Below are 22765 nucleotides of genomic sequence, written 5' to 3'. Positions count from 1 at the left end.
TTTTTTTTTTTTTTTTTTTTTGACTGAAAGGTTATCAAATCTTAATGGTTCTCCAAAGAAATCGGTTGGATTAATGTTGGATCTATTGAGACATCAGGTGGTTTACTGATTTTGTGGGATGCTAGTAAGATAAATGTGAGATCCCACGTGGGTTGGGGAGGACAACGAAGCATTCTTTATAAGGGTGTGGAAACCTTTCCCCAGCAGACGCTTTTTAAAAACCTTGAGGGGAAGCCCGAAAGGGAAAACCCAAAGAGGAGAATATCTGCTTGTGGTGAGCTTGGACCATTACAAATGGTATCAGAGCCAAGCATCAGATGATATGCCAGCCAAGAGCTGAGCCTCGAAGGGGGGTTGATTGGGGGGTCCCACATCGATTGGAGAAGGGAACGAGTGCCAACGAGAATGCTGGGCCCTGAAAGGGGTGGATTGTGAGATCCCAAATTGATGGAAGAAGAGTATGAGTACCAGCGAGGACGCTGGCCCTGAAGGGGGTGGATTGTGAAATCCCACATCGGTTGGGGAGGAGAACGAAGCATTCTTTATAATGGTGTGGAAACTTCTCCCTAGCAGATGTGTTATATAAAAACCTTGAGGGAAAGCCCGGAACGGAAAGCCCAAAGAGGACAATATCTGCTAGTGGTGGGCTTGGGCCGTTACAACAAAAATCTTGGAGTTTCTTAAAGGAGGCTGCACTCTCTCAATTGAAATACTTTTCCAGAACAAGTGAATTTGTTGGGTAACACACATTTATGAACCAATTGACTATAGAGAACGAAAATGTCTTCGGAGTGAATGCGGTCTTTATTCTCTCATACTGTGAAGGAGCCTTGGTATATTTGTGGCAATTTTTATATAACTCGTTGGGTTCATGAAAGATCACCATTAGGAAGAAAAGGCAAAAGTTGGGAGATAATTCATAGCATTCTTTGATCAATAGCTTTTTTTGTTTCGTAGGAACAAGAATAGTTATTTGATGATTCAACAGTATAATGACAAGCTCAGATTTTTTTATTGAGCTCTATCCTTTACTCTCGGAAGCTGGACGTTTTGTTTGGGTGTTATCCCACTTTAGATTTTATATCAGTTGGTTAGAAATATCAGTTTGTGAGGTCATCATCAGGGAAGCTCTTTCCATAGATTTTCATGTCGATGCCTTTGTGGAATTCAGTTGGTTAAATCTTTTTGGTGAAAGAATTTTGGCCAGCTTTTATTAGTATTGGCTCTTGTTGCCATCTGTTGTTGCTTTTCGAGGTTTCTCAGCAGTCGAATTTGGTTTGATGGGTCTTGTTTCGTTTCTTGACAATTCTCATTTGATTGTAATTGTTTTAAAATCTTGTTCAATTTCTTATTTCATTCCCACATAAGATTTTAGGCAATAATAAATTTGGGATCTGTTCTTTTTTGTTCTTATCAGCTCGATATAGATGATAGCATTTCATTATTATCATAATGGCTACTAATTTAGAGCTTTTTACTTGTTTCTAAACAGGTTCAGGCAGCTGATTCTCTGCTTAAGTTGGTTTCAGAACTTAAGCAGACAGCAATCTTTTCTGGATTTGCTTCACTAAACGATCACGTGGAGCAAAGAATCGTGGAATTCAATCAGCAGGCGGAGCAGACCGACCGTATCATATCTAAAATTGGTGAAGAAGCTGCTGTAGGGCTTAAGGAGCTTGAATCTCATTATTATTCTTCAACACAGAGGACTAGTCAGAACAGGCTGACATGATTTGTAAGTAGTGAGTGTAAATAAGGATGTGATATTGTTGGCTTCTGAACTCAATTCCTCGCTAACATGGATAGTAAAACATAACCGAACTCTTCTAGCCTATGTTCTTAGCATTTTTCTTTGGCTTTTATTGTTTTGGCATGCTAGATATGCAGGAACTAGCAGAAGGGTTTGGTGTCTTTTCTTACTCGGCTTTTTAGAAGAGTAATTAGGATGGGGAAGAAGGGCTTGACAAGGATGTAAAACATTATTTGGGAAATATGAACAATCAGAATATTATTGTTCAAACTAATGTTATTGCTGAGGACTACGGTGGCAAAAATGGCCGAGCTTGTAGAAGGTCAAAATAACAAATAAAAACTCATAGATTCATTGATGAATGTCCCAAATATTACTTACACCTTGGGTACGTGAGGAAACATATTATTATCGTAACCGTCCAAGTCCACTACTACCAGATATTGTCCGATTTGGATGTCAGCTTATTTTAATACGTGTCTACTAGGTAGAAGTTTTTATATCCTTATAAGGAGAAACTTCAATCGATTTTGGATCTCACAATCGGTCCAATGTCCTTGTTGGCATATCGTCCGATGTCTAGCTTTGATGTCATTTGTAACTGCCTAAGCCCACCGCTAGTAGATATTGTTCGCTTTGGTTCTTACGTTCTATCATCAACTCACTGTTTTAAAATGTGTTTATTAGATTGAGTATTCACACCTTTATAAAGAATATTTCATTCCTATTTTCAAAGTAACTCTTATATTTTTAACAATTTTATTATTATTATTATTATTTTTTAACTTTATATGGTTAATTTTGTTTTCGTCATAACAGGTTGTCTAGCAGCCATTCCAGCTGCATTGCCAGTTCAGTCTCCACCAATGGTTTCATCACTTAGCTCTGGTGGTCTTAGTGAGGGCAATCTCCATGTGCCCTAATCTTCTCCATCCTCGTCACGGTCGTCTGAAGGCCACCATGGCTGGAATTCTTATCAAAGGCATTAATAAAATGTGTTAATGTTGGGAAATTGAGATTGTGCAAAGCTCTAGGTAGATCTTCTGTAACTTCTACCAATATTGTGATATGATGAAGAAGAGAATTTTTTGAGAGTGAATTTTTGGATTGACGGGATCAATCTCCAAGTATGAGCATGGTATGGTTAGATTGTTAGATATAATTTTATTTATTCTCTTATTTAGTTTTTAAAATAGAATCCCATATGAACTATTTGAAGTCATATGTCATTCAACGGAGAAGGTTTTTTTTTTCCTTCATTTGATTTTGAAGCAATGCATCCTGCGAAAAACACTATAAACTAGAACTAAAGAACCGCATGTACTTTAACAATGAGCCAATGACTCATAGGTAGTTTATAAATAAACCTCATTTCTCATGGAGTTTTCCATTCCAGGATCTTCACGTATATTCCTTCTTATATGTTCTCTCTTTATAAGTAAGGGACGATCATGAATTTATAAGTAAGGGATGGTTATGGGTCAATAGCTAATTAAAGGGACGATCATGTATTTATAAGTAAGGAATATATTTTCATTGGTACGAGATATTTTAGGAAAACCAAAAGCAAAGCCACTAGAGCTTATGCTCAAAGTGGACAATATCGTATCATTGTGGAGATCCGTAATTCCTAACCGAATCATCAAGAAGGGCTCGCTAATTATCGAGTGTAACGTCCTCATAAACTCTACATGAGCAAGCAGAGATAAAAAGGCCTTAACCGAGCAAAATCAAAAAAAGAAACAAGAGCATAAAAGAAATGCTCTCACAATTCATGCAATCACAATGAGATGAATCTGAATGGTAACAACATAAATGTATTTATATTATTCAAAGGGGGTGGTTTTTATTAGTTAAGTTTGGGATTACTTTTGATTTATTGTAGTATGGGTGGTTTTTATAAGTTTTGAATAATAGTTTAGTTTGTTTTAGAGGTGTTCGTGGATTGAGCTGCATCAGGTTCGGATATTTGTTAGACCCAACCTAATTGTTTGGAGTGTCAATTTTTTCAATCTAAACCATTCTTATTAAATAATAAATCCAACTCAACCTAACTCAAAATCTAACTAGATATTTATTGGGTTGGGTTGGATTGGTTCGAATTATTTGAGTCGTTTACTCAAAATTTTGTTTTTAATAAAAGTAAAATTTTAGTTCGTAATTAAAAATTACCCTTTAAATAATTAAAATATTTTTATAAGAGTTGTTGGAGAATAAATAATAAAAAAAATAATGATGAAATAAGGTAAATATATGTATATATAATTATATCGTAAGCAAAAAAAAAAAATTAATATGAAATTCAGATAGATGGGTTAAACTCAATTTAGTCTTTCAGAAAACTACTCAAATAAGTTTATAACTCAACTTATGTCGTGTAGGTTGGATTGAGTTGATCAAATATTTTTGTTCATTATAAATTTTATTTTAGAATTACTTTATTCTCGTAAATTTTGCTAAAGAAAAAAAAATACGAGCTCTTAAGTGACAAGCCTAGGTTGGAACTCGCATGGCCCAAGTCGAGATGCACACAACCTAGGCCCAAACACACGGTCCAACACAAACACGTGCAGGACTAATTGAGCCCACATTGTTCATTTCTTAAGCACCACCAACGGATCACGTGTCATATGATTGATACATGCCTATCTTTACTTAAAAATTTTTAAAATAAGATATGAAGTACTCAAAATACTTCCCAAGTAATTTCACTATTAGAATTAGGGTACGTAGTCGTCTAGAACATGAGCGTCCATTTTTCTAATGCTTGTTTATATATATATATATCAATTTCATGTTGAACTCTTTAGGGCATGTATTACTTTCATGCATGCGAACATTATGCACATTACTGATATGTATTCAAAGCTTTTAAACATGCATCACTTTCATGCGGTCAGATTTTTCCAAAAAAAAAATTGAAGATCAACGTCTTTAAATTCATGACTTTTGTGTAACATTCACATACTTGAGATCTCACAAAATCTAACAAGAAAACAAAAAACGTCATTTTTCCATCTCCTTACATATTATAAAACCACAACAAAATAAATTATCCTTTCAACTTATAAAAAAATCATACACTTAAATTAACACTAGTTATGTGTTATAATCTAATCACTACTAACAAATATTGTTCGCTCTAATTCGTTTTGACCTGTTACATATCGTTTTTAGCTTCACGAGTTTCTAATCGGTTTCCACACTTTTATAAGGAATGTTTCTCTCTCCTCTTTAATCGAGGTAAGATCTCTCAATCCACTCTCTTGGGGCTAACATCCTCACTAACACATCACTTAGTGTCGAGCTCTGATACCAAATTGTGAGATCCCACATCGATTAGAGAGCAAAACGAAGCATTTAAAAAAGTTTACCGAAAGTTATCATTTCTGATAAGATAAGGAATCAACTACAAGGGGAATAAGATTCGGATTACCTTGTTGATCGAATATCTTAAGCCAAGAACACTTTATTTGAGATTTGAATCACTCTAGAAGCAAGATTCATCATGTCTAGCTTCAATGATTCTTGTTGATCAAATATCTCAAGACAAGAACACTTGATTGAGATTCGAATCACTCCACAAGCAAGATTGATCATGTCGAGCTTGAATGATTCTACATGTAACCTAAACTACATAGAGTTGCAAAGAAACTTAGCCATTGGCTAAAGAAGAGCACAAATGCTTCTTTTACTATATTTTCCAAGTCTACCTTACACATACAACATACATGGCTTTATATAGCCTCAAAATGAAACTATTAAAGGCATTCCAAAAGTTGTAACATTCACGCTCTATGGCCATAATTAGCCATTATGTAAGTGTAACCGAAATTAAATAAAAAGTCTTCAAATACAATAACTCTAAATTACTCTAAATTATAACCCACCCAAAATTTACAACAATCAAACTTCATTCTTCTTCAATGTATGTAGCATGAATTGCAACATTTTTTATAATTTTGACAACCTTTTCTTCACATCTTCATTGAAGTATATTGTATGACTGATGTCTCTTGGTTCATATAAATTTCCAAGCAACCCTAATCCAAACACAACAAAACATTAGAGGTTAGAGCCCAATTTAACAACTAAATAAATTCCAAAGGGATCAGAGTTGCAGTACTCAAAATTCATCAAAATGTCCCTATTCTAGATCAACTTAAAATTTCGATTACGATGAGTTAGTGACATAAACAATCTGAATAGAGTCCAATTCAATTCAATTCAATCAAATCCTCTAAAGATGGGTTGCGTTGGGTTGTTGGGTAATTTTTTTTCCTTTTTAGTTTATAAAAATCCTACTTATCACCGTACATGGTACAATAGTAGCTAAAATCTCATAAAGTTCAAATATCAAACATTTATAAGTCACAACGCCTATCACCGACAAATAAAAAAAATATCAACCTGTAAATCAAACTAGTAATAAATCTAACTCCGTCCAACTTTTATAGTTTGAGTTGGATACTTTGAGTTAGGATAAATTATTGGGTCATATGAACACGGTAATAAAATTTAGGTTTGAATGTTCCCTTAATTTCAATTTAAGCAACGTGGTAGATAAGATTAAATCGCCCATTACAATTAAGATCTAAAAATGTAAATATAAAATGAAGAAAAATGGGAAGTAATCTTTGGTAAAACTTGGATGTTACACATTCACACCATTTATTCTGAAATGATATATGAGTAAAAGAACAGGTGCAATCCATAGGTGTGGTATTGTACTCTAATGCGACCCAAATACATCACATCCACACCCCTTGCTTCCCATGATGTCCTAACAACAAGTTTGATTCCCTGCAACTTGCCAAGGTTGACACTTCAGTTCAAATCATTTCATGCCAAGTACAAGAGTCTTGTCAACTCCCAATATAGCCTACCCAACTTCCTTTTGTGTATTCATCAAACAAAACTAAAAATTAATGTAGTCTCCCACCACATCAACCATATGTTAAATCTAACCATCTGTTAAATCTAATACTCGATGTAACGATTCAAGTCCACTACTAGTAGATATGGTCTCTTTAAGCTTTCTCTTTTAGGCTTTCGCTTCAAAAATTTTAAAACACGTCTGCTATGAAGAGTTTTCATTCCCTTAAAGTAATGTTTCGTTCCCCTCTCCAATCGATTTGGGATCTCACAATTAACCCCCCTTCGGGGCCTAGCATTTTTGCTGGCACTCGTTCCTCTCTCCAATCGATGTGGGATCTCATAATCTACCTCTCTTCAGGGCCCAACGTCCTTGTTGGCACACTGCCTGGTGTCCATCCCTCTTCGGGGGCCAGTGTTCTCTCTAGCACTCGTTCCTCTCTCTAATTGATGTGAGATCTCACAATATACCTCCCTTCATGGCACAACGTTCTTGCTGACACACTGTCTGGAGTCCACCCTCTTCGAGGCTCAGCGTCCTCGCTGACAGACCGCCCGATGTCTGGCTCTGATATTATTTGTAATAGTCTAAACCCACCGCTAGTAGATATTGTCATTTTTGGACTTTTCATTTCGGACTTCCCCTCAAGGTTTTTAAAACTCGTCTCCTAGAGGGAGGTTTTCACACACTCTTATAATGAATACTTCGTTCTCCTCCTCAACCGGTGAAAGATCTCACACTCGACCTGGTAAAAACGTTAAAAGGGTGTTTGAAAAACTCCAACCATATCCCATCACTATATTTTCAGTTCAACTCAACACATATGACTGAGAAGATTCAAACAGGTTAACAACCGCTCTCTCTATTAACCGTGTTATTTCACCTCGATCCAAAAACAAACAAACAAAATCATGCAAAACATTAATATCTATAAAGCATATCAAAACCTCCATATATTTGGTAGAACAATCAGAACTATATCCATCATCACCACGATCTTCATCATCTTGGGCATGACATGAGAGAAAGAAAGGCACACTTAGCCAAGAATGGAATTGCCGGCCACAAAGAGGAGGAAGTTGCTATCAACATTATCATAAAACAATATCAAAATCCATTGCCGGTCGGCAATTCATCCTTGGCTTAGTACTCCTCTCTTCCACTTCATGCAATGCCTTTAAATGATATACCACAAGCAGCAGCTGCTGAAGTTTTTGTACACAAACACACATATTTATAGTGATGATAAAGTGGAAGAAGCTAAGGCAGCTTATAAAAAGTCATATATTATATGCTGATTCAATTTAGAGTATTGTGACCTCCAAAAGAAATAGCACTTTGGGCACTAATTAATAATCTTTTGGAGATTTGGTCAGCCCACACTTTTCGACCAAAATAAACAAAGATTCTGACTGAAGAATAAGAGCGAAGACAAAAAGGGGATGAAGAGAGTGGGAGGGGTAAGGGGAGAGGGTGCTTCATGTCTGGTATATTATAAGGCTATGGCTAACATTAACCCTCCAAACATAACAACAACACAACTAAGTTTGAGAATTTGACGTTGATTGAGAAGGGGAATGAAACATTCCTTATAATGGTATGAAAATCTCCCTTCAGTAGACGCGTTTTAAAATTGTGAGGCCGATGACGATACGTAACGGGTCAAAACGGACTATATCTATTAACGGTGGGCTTGAGCTGTTACAAATAGTATCAGATTAAGATAATTGAACAACAAACCAACGAGGACGCTAGGCCCTAAAGAAAGGTGAATTGTGAGATCCCACATCGGTTGGAGAGGAGAAGAAGCATTTCTTATAAGGGTGTGTAAATCTCTCTCGAGCAAACGCATTTTAAAGTCGTGAGACTAATGATAATATCTACTAGCGGTGGACTTAAGCTGTTATATACCGTAAATAATTTTCTTTTTAGAAATATAGTGCCTTCCGAACTTTGTCATTTATTTAAAAAATGTCCATGTTCTTTAAAAAATTTAAACAGTACTCTTGAATTTTGTAAATGTTTCAAACCATTGAGGTAGAATTCTATTAGAGCGTTGTACGAAAATTTGAGACTCAAACATCGTCACGCTATTTCAAGTTATCACAATCTATGTTCTAGGTTTCAACATTTATTCAACAATCTAATCAAGCTCCTACTCGAATGGTAGTTTTGAAACATTAGTGGACGAAGATTTTAGAGTATTTTTAAAAACTGTTTTGATGTTGTCCTTTCGATTTTCAATCAGCCAAATACAGCCCACGTTCCCAAAAACGGTAATGGAAAAAAAGTAGATATTCATATTCCACCAAAATGGGAATGTAATTCTTGAAAAGTTGAAAGATTTGGTAAGTATGGGTTGTGGTTGTATGCATTCAATTCAATATGTTTTTATTGTCGTTTTTCTATGTCACTCAGAACTAGTCGATAATTCAATCTCGAGAGCCAACTGATAAGCAAACCCTTAAAAGATTCACTTCTACGAATAAAATTTCGAGTAGCTTAAAAGGAAAGCTAACCGAAGAATTCACAACACTCGAGTAACAAATAAAATCGAAGAGTCCTTTTTGTTGTCCACAACAAAGGATGATTGAATATTATTTCTCTTCGAATTCTTTTGAGACACTGTGTTTATTCTTTTCCCATGTTTCCTTTGCAAACCGTTGAATCCTAAATCATTTCTTCCTCTTTATGAGATATCTTGTCTGGTGAGCAACGAGTGTCTTGCCCTTGTATAAGTAGCGCATGACTTCAGTATTTTAAGAAATATTCAGTAAGTTACTCTATTACTAGAGTCAGGAAATCCAATCACATGCAATCGCATCATTTCATGGTCTTGTTCTCAACTTTCAGTCTAGATAGAATTTAATGTACAGTACTTCTCTACACACAGTCCACGCATGCACATATGCATTTTATTGATATAGATAGTAATTTTCAACTATTTTAAGTTTTTCTTAACCATCATAGTTTCAAAATCACTCCCGTTCAGATATCATTTCTATACTCGAATGTGAAATAGATATGTTACGAGAAGAAAGGAGACAAATGTATGGTTAATTAGAGGGGGCTTAAGAAAAAAAATTTACCATTTAAGGAAAGATTGGGAATGAAAAGGTTGATGGTGAATATGAAAGATGCTCAACTAAAGTAAGAATATTTTTAAGAGATTTTAATAAAATTCTTATGCCCTCTTCAAATATTATTATTATTATTATTATTATTATTATTAGTGTTCTTTTGACTTATTATCATAAAAAATAGAGAATAATGTTATAAAGCATTGTTGGAATAGGCCAATGTTAAATAATTTTTTTTTTTAATTAAAAAAAAACCCATGACTAATTTATTAATAATTAAACATAATTAATTGTTACTAAATCCAGGATTAAGATAGTGAAAGTTTATAATGGTTTATTTATTTTCTTTTTCTTTTTTCCTTTTTTTAACTTTATAAAAGTTTTATTCTCACCTCACAGCGTTCAACCACGTGTGAAGTCGAGACAATCAAAAGAGCACTAAAGTTCAACCCATTACTTCTTTTAGTTTTAAATCAAAATAATACTTCAAAGCTCATATTTTTTTAGTTAAGGTGATTTATCCACTCCATGTTATAAAATAAAGTTTAAACTATATAAAAATATCATTTTTATTCTTACCATTCAAATTTATTCAATAAAATATTATTCTTGAGTTTTCATGTTTTTAGATATAAAATGGGTAATGGGTCAAAATTGATTATGAAAATGATTTTAACGTATAAGTAAATGTTCGATCAGTTCGATTCGATTCAACAAGTTTTGTTCAGTTTTTTAGATGTGTTTTTATTGATATTGATTTTAGGTATTATTTATGATCTGATCTCAGTTTTGTGAAATAAAAGAAAATTAACGATGACCTTTTGTTTGTGTTTGGATTTATGTCTCAAACTTCATCATTTTTGTAATGGAACAATTTTTTATATATTGGTAAAATAATTAATTATTATATACATTCTATAGCATTATCTAATATTGAGTAAAATCTAGGGTTATTATTGCGATCATGAATAGTATATAGTTGACATACAAGAATATTTGGTGCAAACAGTATCATACAAAATCTATAGTACATAAGTTTGGTTGGATGTCTTATCTTAGTGTCACGGTTGATACAACCCACTTTATAAATGTTCGACTGAGTATCTTCCTACTCTTAGCCTTGTATATTTCCAAGAGAGAAGTACCTACACTCACACTGTAAGATATAAAATAGATATATTCAGATATTTCTTTATCTTCAATAATTGAGCTACTAGATAGTTGACCTTTGCGATCGTCTTATTTTAACTGATATTATCAAAATGATGGATCTGTGGTTGAATTAGATCTTCTAGGGAATATTTAAGCTACTACAAAAAAAAATAAAAAAATTAGTAAGTTAGGCTTAGGCCAATCAAGTAAGTGGTTTTAGTATCGGCTTGGTTGGATGAATTGTATTATGTATGATGATTTGTGCCTTGTGGTTCTTGCATGTGTCATATATATGATTGATATATTATGTTATGCTAGGTTAAGTTATGCTAAGTTATTTCATGTTATACTATGATATGTCATGTTATGTTATGTTATACCATGATATGCTATGTTATATCATGATAAGTTATGATATGCTATGTTATATCATGATAAGTTATGATATACTATGTTATGTTATGATAAGCTATATTATGTAATAAAGTTATGTTATTTTTGTGATCATGTCATATTGTATAAAGTAATCGTTAATCTATGATGCATAAATCTCCTTAGCTCATGCTATGAAAATTATGCTATGTATTACAAATTCACAGACTCATTATGTTATAAATAAATCGAAGTTTGTCTTGCATCATACATTATGTCATGATTATAAGTTATGGGGACCTCATGCATATTTGTGTGTCATGTGCACCAAGATATTTCTTTAACATGATGAGTACGGGTGCATACATTATGACTAATGATTTATGACATTACGTTCACCATGATGTTATGCAAAATATTTCCATCCATGGTATTTGGTATAGAGCCCGTTAGTGAGTGCTAATCTGACAAGCCAGGTCTAGGGAGTGTGCGAGCCCGTCTAATGGCCCATGCTCGATTATGTGGAGAGAAGTATTACACATCCAATCTTGCCTAGACTGAAAAAGTTGGCTAAAGTCATGCTATGATGTATTAAAAAGATAGGTCTCACATTTGAGCGTCATCTATTCAATCTTGACGGGTTATACAAAATCATTTTTAGTTAACCTTTTATCAAGAGAAATACATGGACTATTTCAAAGATTCTTCAAAGACCATGTAAAATCATTTTTAGTAAACCTAACCAATGACAATAGAGTGAGAGTTCCTAACAAATGTAAATAAATAGATGTAAAGGCTAAAAAAGAAAGATGTCAATCTACCCAATAATTATTATAAATGTATTGAAATTTATTCCTAACAGACGTCTTTTAAAATCATGAGGCTGATGACGATATGTAATAGACCAAATGGACAATATTTACTAATGATGTGCTTGAGCTGTTACAAATGATATCATATCCAAACACCGAGTGATGTGCTAATGAGAACGTTAAGCCCTCAAGGGGGCGAATTGTCAGATCCCACATTGTTGGAGAAGGGAACGAAACATTCCTTCTATAAGGGTGTGGATTGGGTCTTCAAAGCGAGTAGATTTTGAGATCCCACATATATGTTTTTACACATGTTTTTGACGATTCCAACAATCGAAGTTTGTGAGAGATGAAGAACTAAAAATTAATTTAATTCTTCTTGTGAGACTAATTTGAATATATAACTCAACAAATCAAAACATATACGTAACGAAGAAGTCAAAAGTTCCAATCATCTACGTTTCCCACGATGATGAACTCGAAAAGAACAATGATTATCACAAGCCACTGTAGCTAAAGCAAGTTGTGAACAACTTATTAGAATTTTGGGGCCTAAGGAGAGAAAAAAAAGCCTTTGAATGCTTTCTTTAAAAGTGAGGTATATTCGTGTAAGAGTGTCCAAAAACTTCAATGTTCTTCCATATTATTCTAATGTTCATCATGGTGGAGCATTAAGTGGAGGATTAGACATAACCTAGTTAATAATAAATTTGTACAATCATAAAATGCATTCCATCCTTAATATACTATTTAATAACGATAGGTGTTAAAAAAAACTCGATCAACCCAACAACTCATACAGTTTGGGTTAGGTTATAAACATATTTAGATTTGGTTCGATTCAAATAAATGAAAACTTTCTAAGTTAGGTTAGTTCATAGGTTCCGTTAAAACTAGATTGATTTAAACCAAATCAACTCTAATTTATTATTAATGTTCAAAATTACATTTTTGATTATTTGTTTACGATATAATTATATATACATAAATTTAATTTATTTTTGTTTAATTTCATAATTAATTTTTTAACGATGTATTCTCCGACAACTTTTAGAAAAGTGAGTATAATTCTATCGTAATTGAAATATACTCTTTTTTTATATTATACTAAAAATAATAATGAAGTATATTATTGATGTGATTAGACGACTCAAACCTATATATCTTATAAAAAAAAACGAGGATTTGACCATTTAAAGAATATTTTAAAAATTAATAATATTTTAATGAAAGGTTAGGGATTTTTTTTTTAATCACATATGCGAATAAGTATTATATTATGACATTAATCATAATTAGCACAATGAATTGGAATAAATTCGACTAAATTTTGCATTTTTATTTGACATTCTTTTGATAAGAGAACAATAAAAATAAAAGGGGAAAATGAAAAATGATAGGGACAAATATACATAAATATTTAATGCATCCAATAAGAATTTTATTCCAATTTTAAAATATTAAAAAGAAAAAAGTGAATCAAATTCGATTTTCTCTTGCATCCTCTTTAATTGTACATTAATGATTGCTCTTAATTCCATTCTTTTAGAATTCTTTTTTTGACCTACTACTATTTGTTGGTAAGTATATCACCGGTAATGGGAGTTACATGTCTAGAGTGACACTGTAACGGTAACGGCCCCCGGCCCAGATCTATATGGTCCTCTTTGGGCTTTCAAACTGGTTTCTAGTTTCTGGTTTCCAGACCCTTATAAATGGTAGTTTGTTCTCCTCCCCAACCAATGTGGGACATCACAATCCACCCCCGGGTTCCAGCATCCTCGCTGACACTCTTTCCTTCCTCCAATTGATGTGTGACCGCCCCCAAATCCACCCTCTTTGGGGCCAACACCCTTATAAATGGTGGTTTGTTCTCCTCCCCAACCAATGTGGAACATCACAATCCACCCCCTTCGAGTTCCAACATCCTTGCTGGCACTCTTTCCTTCCTCCAATTGATATGTGACCGCCCCCAAATCCACCCCCATTGGGGTCAGCGTCCTTATTATTGGCACACCGCCTCGTGTCTACCCCCCTTCGGAAAATAGCGAGAAGGCTGGCAAATCATCCGATGTTTGGCTCTGATACCATTTGTAACGGCCCAGATCCACCGTTAGCAGATATTGTCCTCTTTGGGCCTTCCCTTTCGGGCTTCCCTCAAGGCTTTAAAACGCGTTTACTAGGGGAAGGTTTCCACACCCTTATAAATGGTGGTTTGTTCTCCTCTCCAACCAATGTGGGACATCTCAGACACAATACCCCATAAATAGGTTTAGAGCAATGTTGTTAAGTATGTCAAACCCTCATAAGGATTTCGAACAATTATTCTCTTTAGACGATCCCAAGTTCTAGGGTAATTTATAACAAATAAATAAATATATATATATATATATATATATTTATTTATTTATTTAAAGAAATTAATATGCAAACATAAAAAATATATTTGAACATTAGCATGAAATAGTGGGTCAAAAAGATATCAGAGTAACTCATAACGGTCATGTCGAGCTTAGAGAAAATGGTTGTTTCTAGAAGAATATCGCTTATTCATCACTACTTTGATCAACTTTTGATATTCAATATATCGTCACCAGATCAATTCTTTTTTTCTTAACGATTAAAGCTAAGGCGTTCACTAGAAATTTGTCTCGATGTTTGGACTCAAGTTCGTCTGAACTTTGACCTAATAGAGGTTTGGAGAGTTAGAAATCCAAAATTCGTTCTTTCTAGAGTTAGTCTCGACAAGAGAAAGTTTACTCAGAGTTTACTTTCTCCTATTACTCTTAGTTTGAAGATTTGTATCTTCTTCTCTACATACATATTTTCTTTTTGTAGATTCATTCATATCCTATAAGTTTAACCCCATCAAGAATATAGAGATAATCTTAGAACGAGAGTCCTAGAGATAAATTACAAAGACCTCCTAAGAACCTAGGTACCTCCACCGTACTTATGAAAGACCAAGATAGTTTACGATATCTATTAGTAGTTCTGAACGGTATCACTCGAGCTAGATCACTATCAAAATAGTACGGGGAGTGTTTGAATTATGTACTAGTGACATGTTCAAGCACATGAAGTGATAGAAGTATTTTCTCCATGTCAAACCAATGAAAAGATTTTATTGCTCGGAGTAACCTAATAATTGAAAAAAATGTTGCTGATATTGCTACACCAAAACTCGAATTGACCCTCGAGAAAAGGCACAAATTAAAACTATTTAAACACAAACGTTACCAAAAGCTTCTATTTCTCTGCTTAAATTAATAAGATATTTAATATGAATAGCGCTTGTGGCCTAATGGATAAGGCGTTTGACTTCTAATCAAACGATTGTGGGTTCGAATCCCACCAGGCGTGATTAGTGTTAATAAATGTCTAAAGACCGCATGTTAATAACTTTAATTTTTTTTAAGCTTTTTTAATAATAAAGTTGGGCCTTTTAAAAGGCCCGCTATTTTATAGTCCACGACTTTCAAATGAAGCCCAAAGAATGGAGCCCAATAATTTATTCACTTCTAAATTCTGTTCTCATCAATTATCACTAATATAAAGCTACGTTCCTTATTTTAATTCCTAAAATTTCAAACATAATGTTGATTTTTTTACCAACTTTTTAATAAAATCTTAATACTGACCGTGTATTTCGGGTTAATAGTTAAGAAACTTGAGGATAAAAAATTGCGCGAGATGATGACTTCTATTAAGTGTAGAGACGGGTCAAGGCTAACATTGCGCCCCATAAACTGGTCTTGAAAGAGATTAAAAACTCTATGGATAGGTAGTTTAGAGTGAATACTTCTATTGAATGTAGAAACGAGTCAAGGTCATATTATAACTTTGTAAATCATTTTTTTGGAAGAGACTAGGGACTATACGGGTAGTTGACAAGGAGAATTCTTTTATTGAGTGTAAGAATAGGTTTGGATTGATGCGTGCGATGCTAGATGACTCATGATGAAACATTTGGAACATCAAAACCTACATAGAAGCTTAGCTAGCTATAGGAATAGGCCCAAACATCCTAGAGCATGAAGAAAAACCTACGGAAACTTCATAGAGCATAATATGTCTTTTTGCACTCACTTTGAATTATTGATTTATGTGCTTCCATAATGTTGCAGGATTTCTTGGAAGCTCTAGTTGGCAAGCAATAACGAACAATTTATCAATTGACATTGATAAAAGGGTGGAACATAGAAGATATTGATGCCTTTTCGAATACCTTTAGGGTTGGTAGACTTGATTGTATAAAAATCAATGTCGCATATTGTGGATTATGAGTTTTTGTTCTATTTATTTTGTATTCGGGTGGGGAGGAACTAATTTGAAAATTGTGGAAGTGTAACGAGTCTAGTAGTCTTATGTAAATCTAGTTGAATACTTTATTTTGGAATGTGTTATTAGATTATGAAATTTCAATTATGAATAGAATTCTCTTGATATTTAATGTATTATGAAATATTATGTCATGTGCATTGATTTAGCCGAGAGTAAATTATATTTGAAAAATATCGTTGAGAAAATTTATATGACAGATAATGTACTATCAAATGTGCATTACAGTAATTATAGCATACTATATTATAGCTTTGAAAAAATGTTATTACAAGTTAATGATAGCGTAGTATTTTAGCTATATTTACGTATTATAGCTTGAATAAAAATGCTATAAAAGGTTTTCATAGCATATTTGCATAGTCTATTATATCATTTATTATAGCTATACCAAAATGCTATAAAAAGTTCTAGACTTTTAATAATACGGGCTGTCACGACGTACGAAAAATGCTATCAAAAGTCTATGATAGCGTTTCTCGTAAGCTATCGTATCTAATATTTCTTGTAGTGCCAACACAATCGGTTTCCCCTTGGCCAACATAGCCTCTCTCATTTTCTTCCCATCAATCCTTCATCTTTCACATAAACTCTAATCTTAGGATCTTCATCATCGTTCTCCTTGAAAACATACGGAATCTCGATAAGTCCATCGACCTTCTGCAGAGATTTACCTTTGGAATCTGGGCGCCGTATTGGCCTCTTCGCCAACCAAGTCGCCGCCGCCCTTCTCGCCAAAATTGGATCATTCGCCCACTATGGCTACTCTTCCGGCTTCAACATTATCTTTGTCCCTTGCTCTAGGTTTCCCCTTCTACTTCTTGGGTTGACATATTCTCACCGAAGCCAAGGCAGCATCGTCGTAGAGCGACGATTCCTCTCATGGGTTAGACATATTCTCACTGAAGCCAAGGTAGCATCGTCGCTGAGCGTCGATCCCTCTGCAGTTTTTGATGGCCAAGAAAGTGTTTCTCTACACCTCCTCCAAACCAGGTTGTCGACATCTTCATGAAAAGTGTTTCTCAACCTCTCTTTGAATTTTTTAAATCCAAACTTCATTCAAATCCGACGCTTAGCTTGCAGGGGAGTGTTAAGGATATTTAGTACTAAATTATAGTTTACCATATATATCATATTTGATATTCTATTATAAACCAAATATCTAGATATGTGCCTCCTTACCATAGGTATCTTTACATTTATTTATTGTTCTTTCCATTTATTACCATTTCCATATCGTTGTAATTTATTTTATTATAAACAGAGAACTTTCACACACCATTTAGGTGTGGTGGATTATGCAAACATTCTACTATCGGTGTTGACAAGAAAAGACCAAAAAAGACAATATCTACTAGTACGGTTGAGAAAACCCAAAAAAAGATAATATCTACTCTGTTGTCGAAGGAAGAGCTCACAAATTCCCACTTATTATTCTAGTCATAAAATAATCCTTACAAATAAGCTCTTAATTTCTCATCTTTCAGTTTTCAATATCTCCTAATTGTTGACAAGAAAAAGCTAAAAAAGACAATATCTACAAGTGCAGTTGATAAGAGAAAACCCCAACATCTACTATCAGTGGAGAAAGAAGAGCCCACAGATTCCCACTTATTATTCCGGTTATCAAATAATTATTACCAACTAAGCTCTTAATTTTTCATCTTCAGTTTTCAATATCTCATAGTTGTTGACAAATAAAAGCCAAAAAAAAAGACCATGTCTACTAGTGAAGTTGAGAAAAAAAAAAAAATCTACTATTGGTAGAGAAGGAAGAGCCCACAAATTCTCACTTATTATTCTTGTCATAAAATAATTATTATCAAATAAGCTCTTAATATGTAATAATCCGAAAATAATAAATAAATAAATAAATTAATTAATTAATTAAATAAAAATAAAAATAAAAATAAAAAAATAAATAATAATAATTTTAAAAAAAAAATGAAAAAAAAAGAAAAAGAAGACAGCAGCAGCTTGAAGCTGCTGCCATGGAGAAAGGAAGAATGGACAGGTGGTTGAAGGGAAAAAGAAAGAAAAGAGAGGAAGATGGAGGTGTGGGAGGTGGTTGGTGTTGGCAAGGCCGACGAGGAAGCACCAAATAATATCGAAGAAACAGAGAAAGAGGGAAACAGAAAACAGGGAGTGTTATAATCCATGTTTTCCGGCAAAACCTTAAAGTTTTTTTTGGGCGTTTGTTGTGACAACGTGCAAACATGAGGATGGGGAGACGATTGTGAAGGCTTTTCAGCCATTGAAGCTCTGAACTAAGCTGATTTAAGCGGTTGTCGCAAAGGTAACGAAAAACCCATATCACCGAACCTTTAAATCTCGATATCTTGGTTCGTATTGTATAATAAGTTATGAAATAGGGCTTGTTAGAAACGTAATAAGGAGATCTATAAATTTGTAGAAGGAATCAGGATGAAATTCGAACCGTAGAAGGAGGATATGGCTTCGGGATATAGTAGGTATTAATAGAAAAGATGGGAAAATTTCAGAAAAACGCAAGGAAGAAGAAGAAGCGCGTGCACTACACGCAGGCGCGTGAGGGCCGCGACTGGGCGAGCGACTGGGCGTGCTCCTGGCGCGTGGGACAGACACACCGAGGCGCGTGAAGCATCAGTTCGGTTCCCGATTTGTCCCGTTCGATTTGTTTTGACCTGTTCTACCTAGATTGACCTATACTTACCTTGAAAATGGTGAAATATAGGTCTAATTGGAAGGAATTGTGTTGAAATACCCTATTAAATGTACAATCAAGAGAGAAAGGGATTCAAAACCAGGTAAGTAGCGTATCGACCTTTGAACTAGTTCTTAACTTGTTTTACAACATGTGAGTATGTTGTTTACCTGATTAAGAGCTTAATAAGTTATGATGAGCTTTGATGATATTTAGTGTTTATTGTATATTGTGACTGCTTGCCTGTGATGTAAGCGTGATATAAACGATTGTCAGAATGTTCTACGTGTTGATCATGATACATGTATGAAAGCATGCAGTAACTGTGAGTATGTTATGCATGTTAATGGAAAGGTTATGACTCTAGATATGCTTATTGGTGGTTGAGCTCTGGCTTATTTACTGAGTATGATAGTCTATTAATTCCCGCGGAGTTCCTGGCCAACGCGCTGTGTGCTAAGTCAGAGAGCATGAGTACTCCTGACCGTTGGTATATGAGATAAACAGGCCGCCAGAGCAATTAGTAGACGGGTCGTATTTGACCGAGAGCGAGTCTTACATACGAGTCCGAAAATTCTAGATAAGCATATCGAGAGAGAGTCAGTAACCTAGCTGGAGGTAGTTGAGATACCTCATTAACGAACAGATGACCCTAGTAAGAGAACTAGAAGTCAATGATGAATAAAACCTAAAAACACCTGGAAAGATTAGTTATGAACTCTTGAATGATAAGCTAGCTACTTACTGAGTAATCTAATTACTCATCAAAATTATTATAACTTTTCTTTCCAGATTTAGATGATGCAGGCCAACCGAGGACGAGACCAGCGGACTGAAGACTACTGGGAATCCATGTCTGTGTCTGTTTTGTATATTTATGTTTTCGCTGTCAAGAATTTACTTCGGTTGTTTTAAGTTTAAATAGCACTGGTTTTAAATGTTTTACTGGATGTTTTTTTTTAAATATTTTGAGATTATGATGTGGTGTTAGAGTATGTTGTCGTTGATGATGATAACTCCTGTTAATCACGTTGACGATGAGCGGGCGTTACATAATATCTCATTCTCAGTTTTCAATATATCCTAGCAGTTGACAAGAGAAAACCCAAAAAAGACAACATCTACCATGGTGGAGAAGAAGAGCCCACGGATTACCACTTATCATTCTGGTCATAAAATAACTATAATCAAATAAGCTCTTAATTTCTCATTTTCAGTTTTCAATATTTGCTAGCCGTTGACAAGAAAAAGTCAAACCAGTCGAGTTAACAAAATAAAACCAAAAAAAGACAACATCTACTATTAGTGGAGAATAAAGAGTCCTACTTATTATTCTAGTCATAAAATAACCATTGTCAAATAAGCTTTTAATTTCTCATTTCCACCGTTCAATGTTTACTAGAGGTTAACAAGAAAAATCCAAAAAAAGACAATATCATGACAGGAGAAAACCTAAAAAAGATAACATCTACCATCGTGGAGAAGAAGAGCCCACACATTACCGCTTGTCATTCCGATCATAAAATAACTATAATCAAATAAGCTCTTAATTTCTTTTCAATATTTGCTAGCAGTTGACAAGAAAAAGTCAGCCCAGTCTGAGTTGACAAAATAAAAAAAAATAAAAAAAAAAAAGACAACATCTAGTATTGGTGGAGAAGAAAGAGTCCTACTTAATATTCTAGTAGTAAAATAACCATTACTAAATAAGCTTTTAATTTCTCATTTTCACCGTTCAATATTTACTAGGGGTTAACAAGAAAAATCCAAAAAAAGACAATAACATGACAGGAGAAAATCCAAAATAGAACCTCCACTACCAGTGGAGAAAGAAGAGCTCACGATTCCCACTTATTATTCCAATCATAAAATGACAATTTCCAAATAAACTCTTAATTTTTCATTTTCAGTTTTGAATATCTTTTGACAAGAAAAAGTAAAAAAAAAGACAATATCTACTTACAAAAGAAAACATAGTGGAGACAACATCTACTATTGGTGGAGAAGAAAGAGCCCACACAAATTCTCACTTATTATTCCAGTGATAAAGTAACCATTTCCAAAAGACAATATCTACGACAAGAAAAAAACAAAAAAAAAAAAACAATATTTTCTGTCGTTGGAGAAGGAAAAGCCCACACAAATTCTCACTTATTATTTCAGTCATAAAATAACCATTACCAAAAGACAATATCTACGACAAGAAAAAAAACCAAAAAAAGACGACATCTACGGTTGGTGGAGAAGGAAGAGCCCACACAAATTCCCACTTATTATTTCGGTCATAAAATAACCATTACCGAATAAGCTCTTAATTTCTCATTTTCAATTTTCAACATTTACTAAAAACACCAAAAAGATTACTCGTGAGTTGACAAAAGAAAAACCAAAAAAGACAACATGTACGTGGAAGAAAGAGTCCTACCTATTATTCTGGTCATAAAATAAATATTAACAAATAAGCTCTCAATTTCTATTTAGTTATCAATATTTCATAGCTCTAATCAAGACAAATCCAAAATCCAAGAAAGACAATTTCCACTATTATCAATATTTTCTAGCTCTAAACAAGACAAATCCAAAATTCAAGAAAGACAACTTCCACTATTGGTAGAGAAAAAGAGCTCACATATTCTCACTTATTATTCCGGTCATAAAATAACCATTACCAAATAAGCTTTTAACTTCTCATTTTCAGTTTTCAATATTTCCTGGCTGTTGACTAGAAAAAAATAATAATAATAAAAAAAAAACACAATATCTACTACAGGAGAACAAAAAAAAACAACATCTAATGGGTGGAGAAGGAAGAGCTCACAAGAATTCCCACCTATTATTACAGTCATAAAATAATCATTACCAAATAAGCTCTTAATTTCTTATTTTCCGTTTTCAATATTTGCTAGGGTGAAGAAAAAGCAAAAAAAGACAATATCTACCGGTGGGGTTGACAAAAGAAAACCAAAAAAAGACAACCTCTACTGTTTGGTGGAGAAGAGTCTCACTTATTTTTCTGATCCTAAAATAACACTTATAAATAAACTCTTAATTTCTCATTTCTCATTTTCAAGATTTCCTAGCTCATGAAAAATACAAAAAGTATAATATCTATTAATGTGGTTGACAAGAGAAGACCCAAAAAAGACAACATTCACTGTAGGTCGAGAAGGAAGAGCACACAGATTCCCACTTATTATTCCGGTCATAATAACCATTACCAAATAAGTTCTTAATTTCTCATTCTTCAATTTTTAATATTTCTCACAAAAAAATAATTTCTCAAAAGTAAAAAAAATATATATATATATATAAAAAAAAGATAAAATCCAAAAATCTCATTTAAGCTCTTACTTCCTCATTTTCAGTTTTCAATTCAATATCTTAAATATCTGAGAGCTATTGACAAAGAAAAAGTAATATATATATATATATATATAAATAAAGAGAAAATCTAAAATCTTATTTAAGCTCTTCATTTCTTAATTTCTTATTCTCCGTTTTCAATATCTTCTTAACAAGAAAAGGCCAAAAAAAAAGACAAAATCTAAGTTGAAAGAGAAACCAACAAAGACAACATTTATGGAGAAGGAAGAGCCACATATTCCCACTTATTATTTCGGTCACAAAAAACTATAATCTTAATTTCTCATTTTTCAATATTTGCTGGCGTCAAGAAAAAAAAAAAAAAAAAAAAAAAAA

General features: G+C 33.7%; 1 protein-coding gene and 1 non-coding gene across 5 annotated transcripts in view; both read left to right on the top strand.

Annotated features, from left to right (window-relative positions):
* LOC111436153 (mediator of RNA polymerase II transcription subunit 22b-like) overlaps positions 1-2878 on the top strand; it is a 4457-nt gene extending 1579 nt beyond the window's left edge. Inside the window, exons 3-5 of one of the 4 annotated variants that reach the window (XR_002709189.1) lie at positions 1493-1735; positions 2570-2687; positions 2733-2878. Coding sequence is in view for 3 of the 4 variants with exons in the window: in XM_023073858.1 (XP_022929626.1) it covers positions 1493-1732 (240 nt within the window). In the remaining variant the exon portion in view is untranslated. The other 3 variants (XM_023073858.1, XM_023073859.1, XM_023073860.1) reach the window with 3 other exon arrangements.
* A 12454-nt stretch (positions 2879-15332) lies between these two features.
* Positions 15333-15405, top strand: TRNAR-UCU. The gene has a single exon. It is a non-coding gene; the product is annotated as a tRNA-Arg (tRNA).
* The last annotated feature ends 7360 nt before the right edge of the window (positions 15406-22765 follow it).

This window comes from Cucurbita moschata, unplaced genomic scaffold, assembly GCF_002738365.1.
Source record: "Cucurbita moschata cultivar Rifu unplaced genomic scaffold, Cmos_1.0 Cmo_Scf00052, whole genome shotgun sequence".
Taxonomy (NCBI): Eukaryota; Viridiplantae; Streptophyta; class Magnoliopsida; order Cucurbitales; family Cucurbitaceae; genus Cucurbita; species Cucurbita moschata.
The sequence above is the reverse complement of the archived record's forward strand: the minus strand, read 5'-3'. Positions and strand labels throughout refer to the sequence as shown.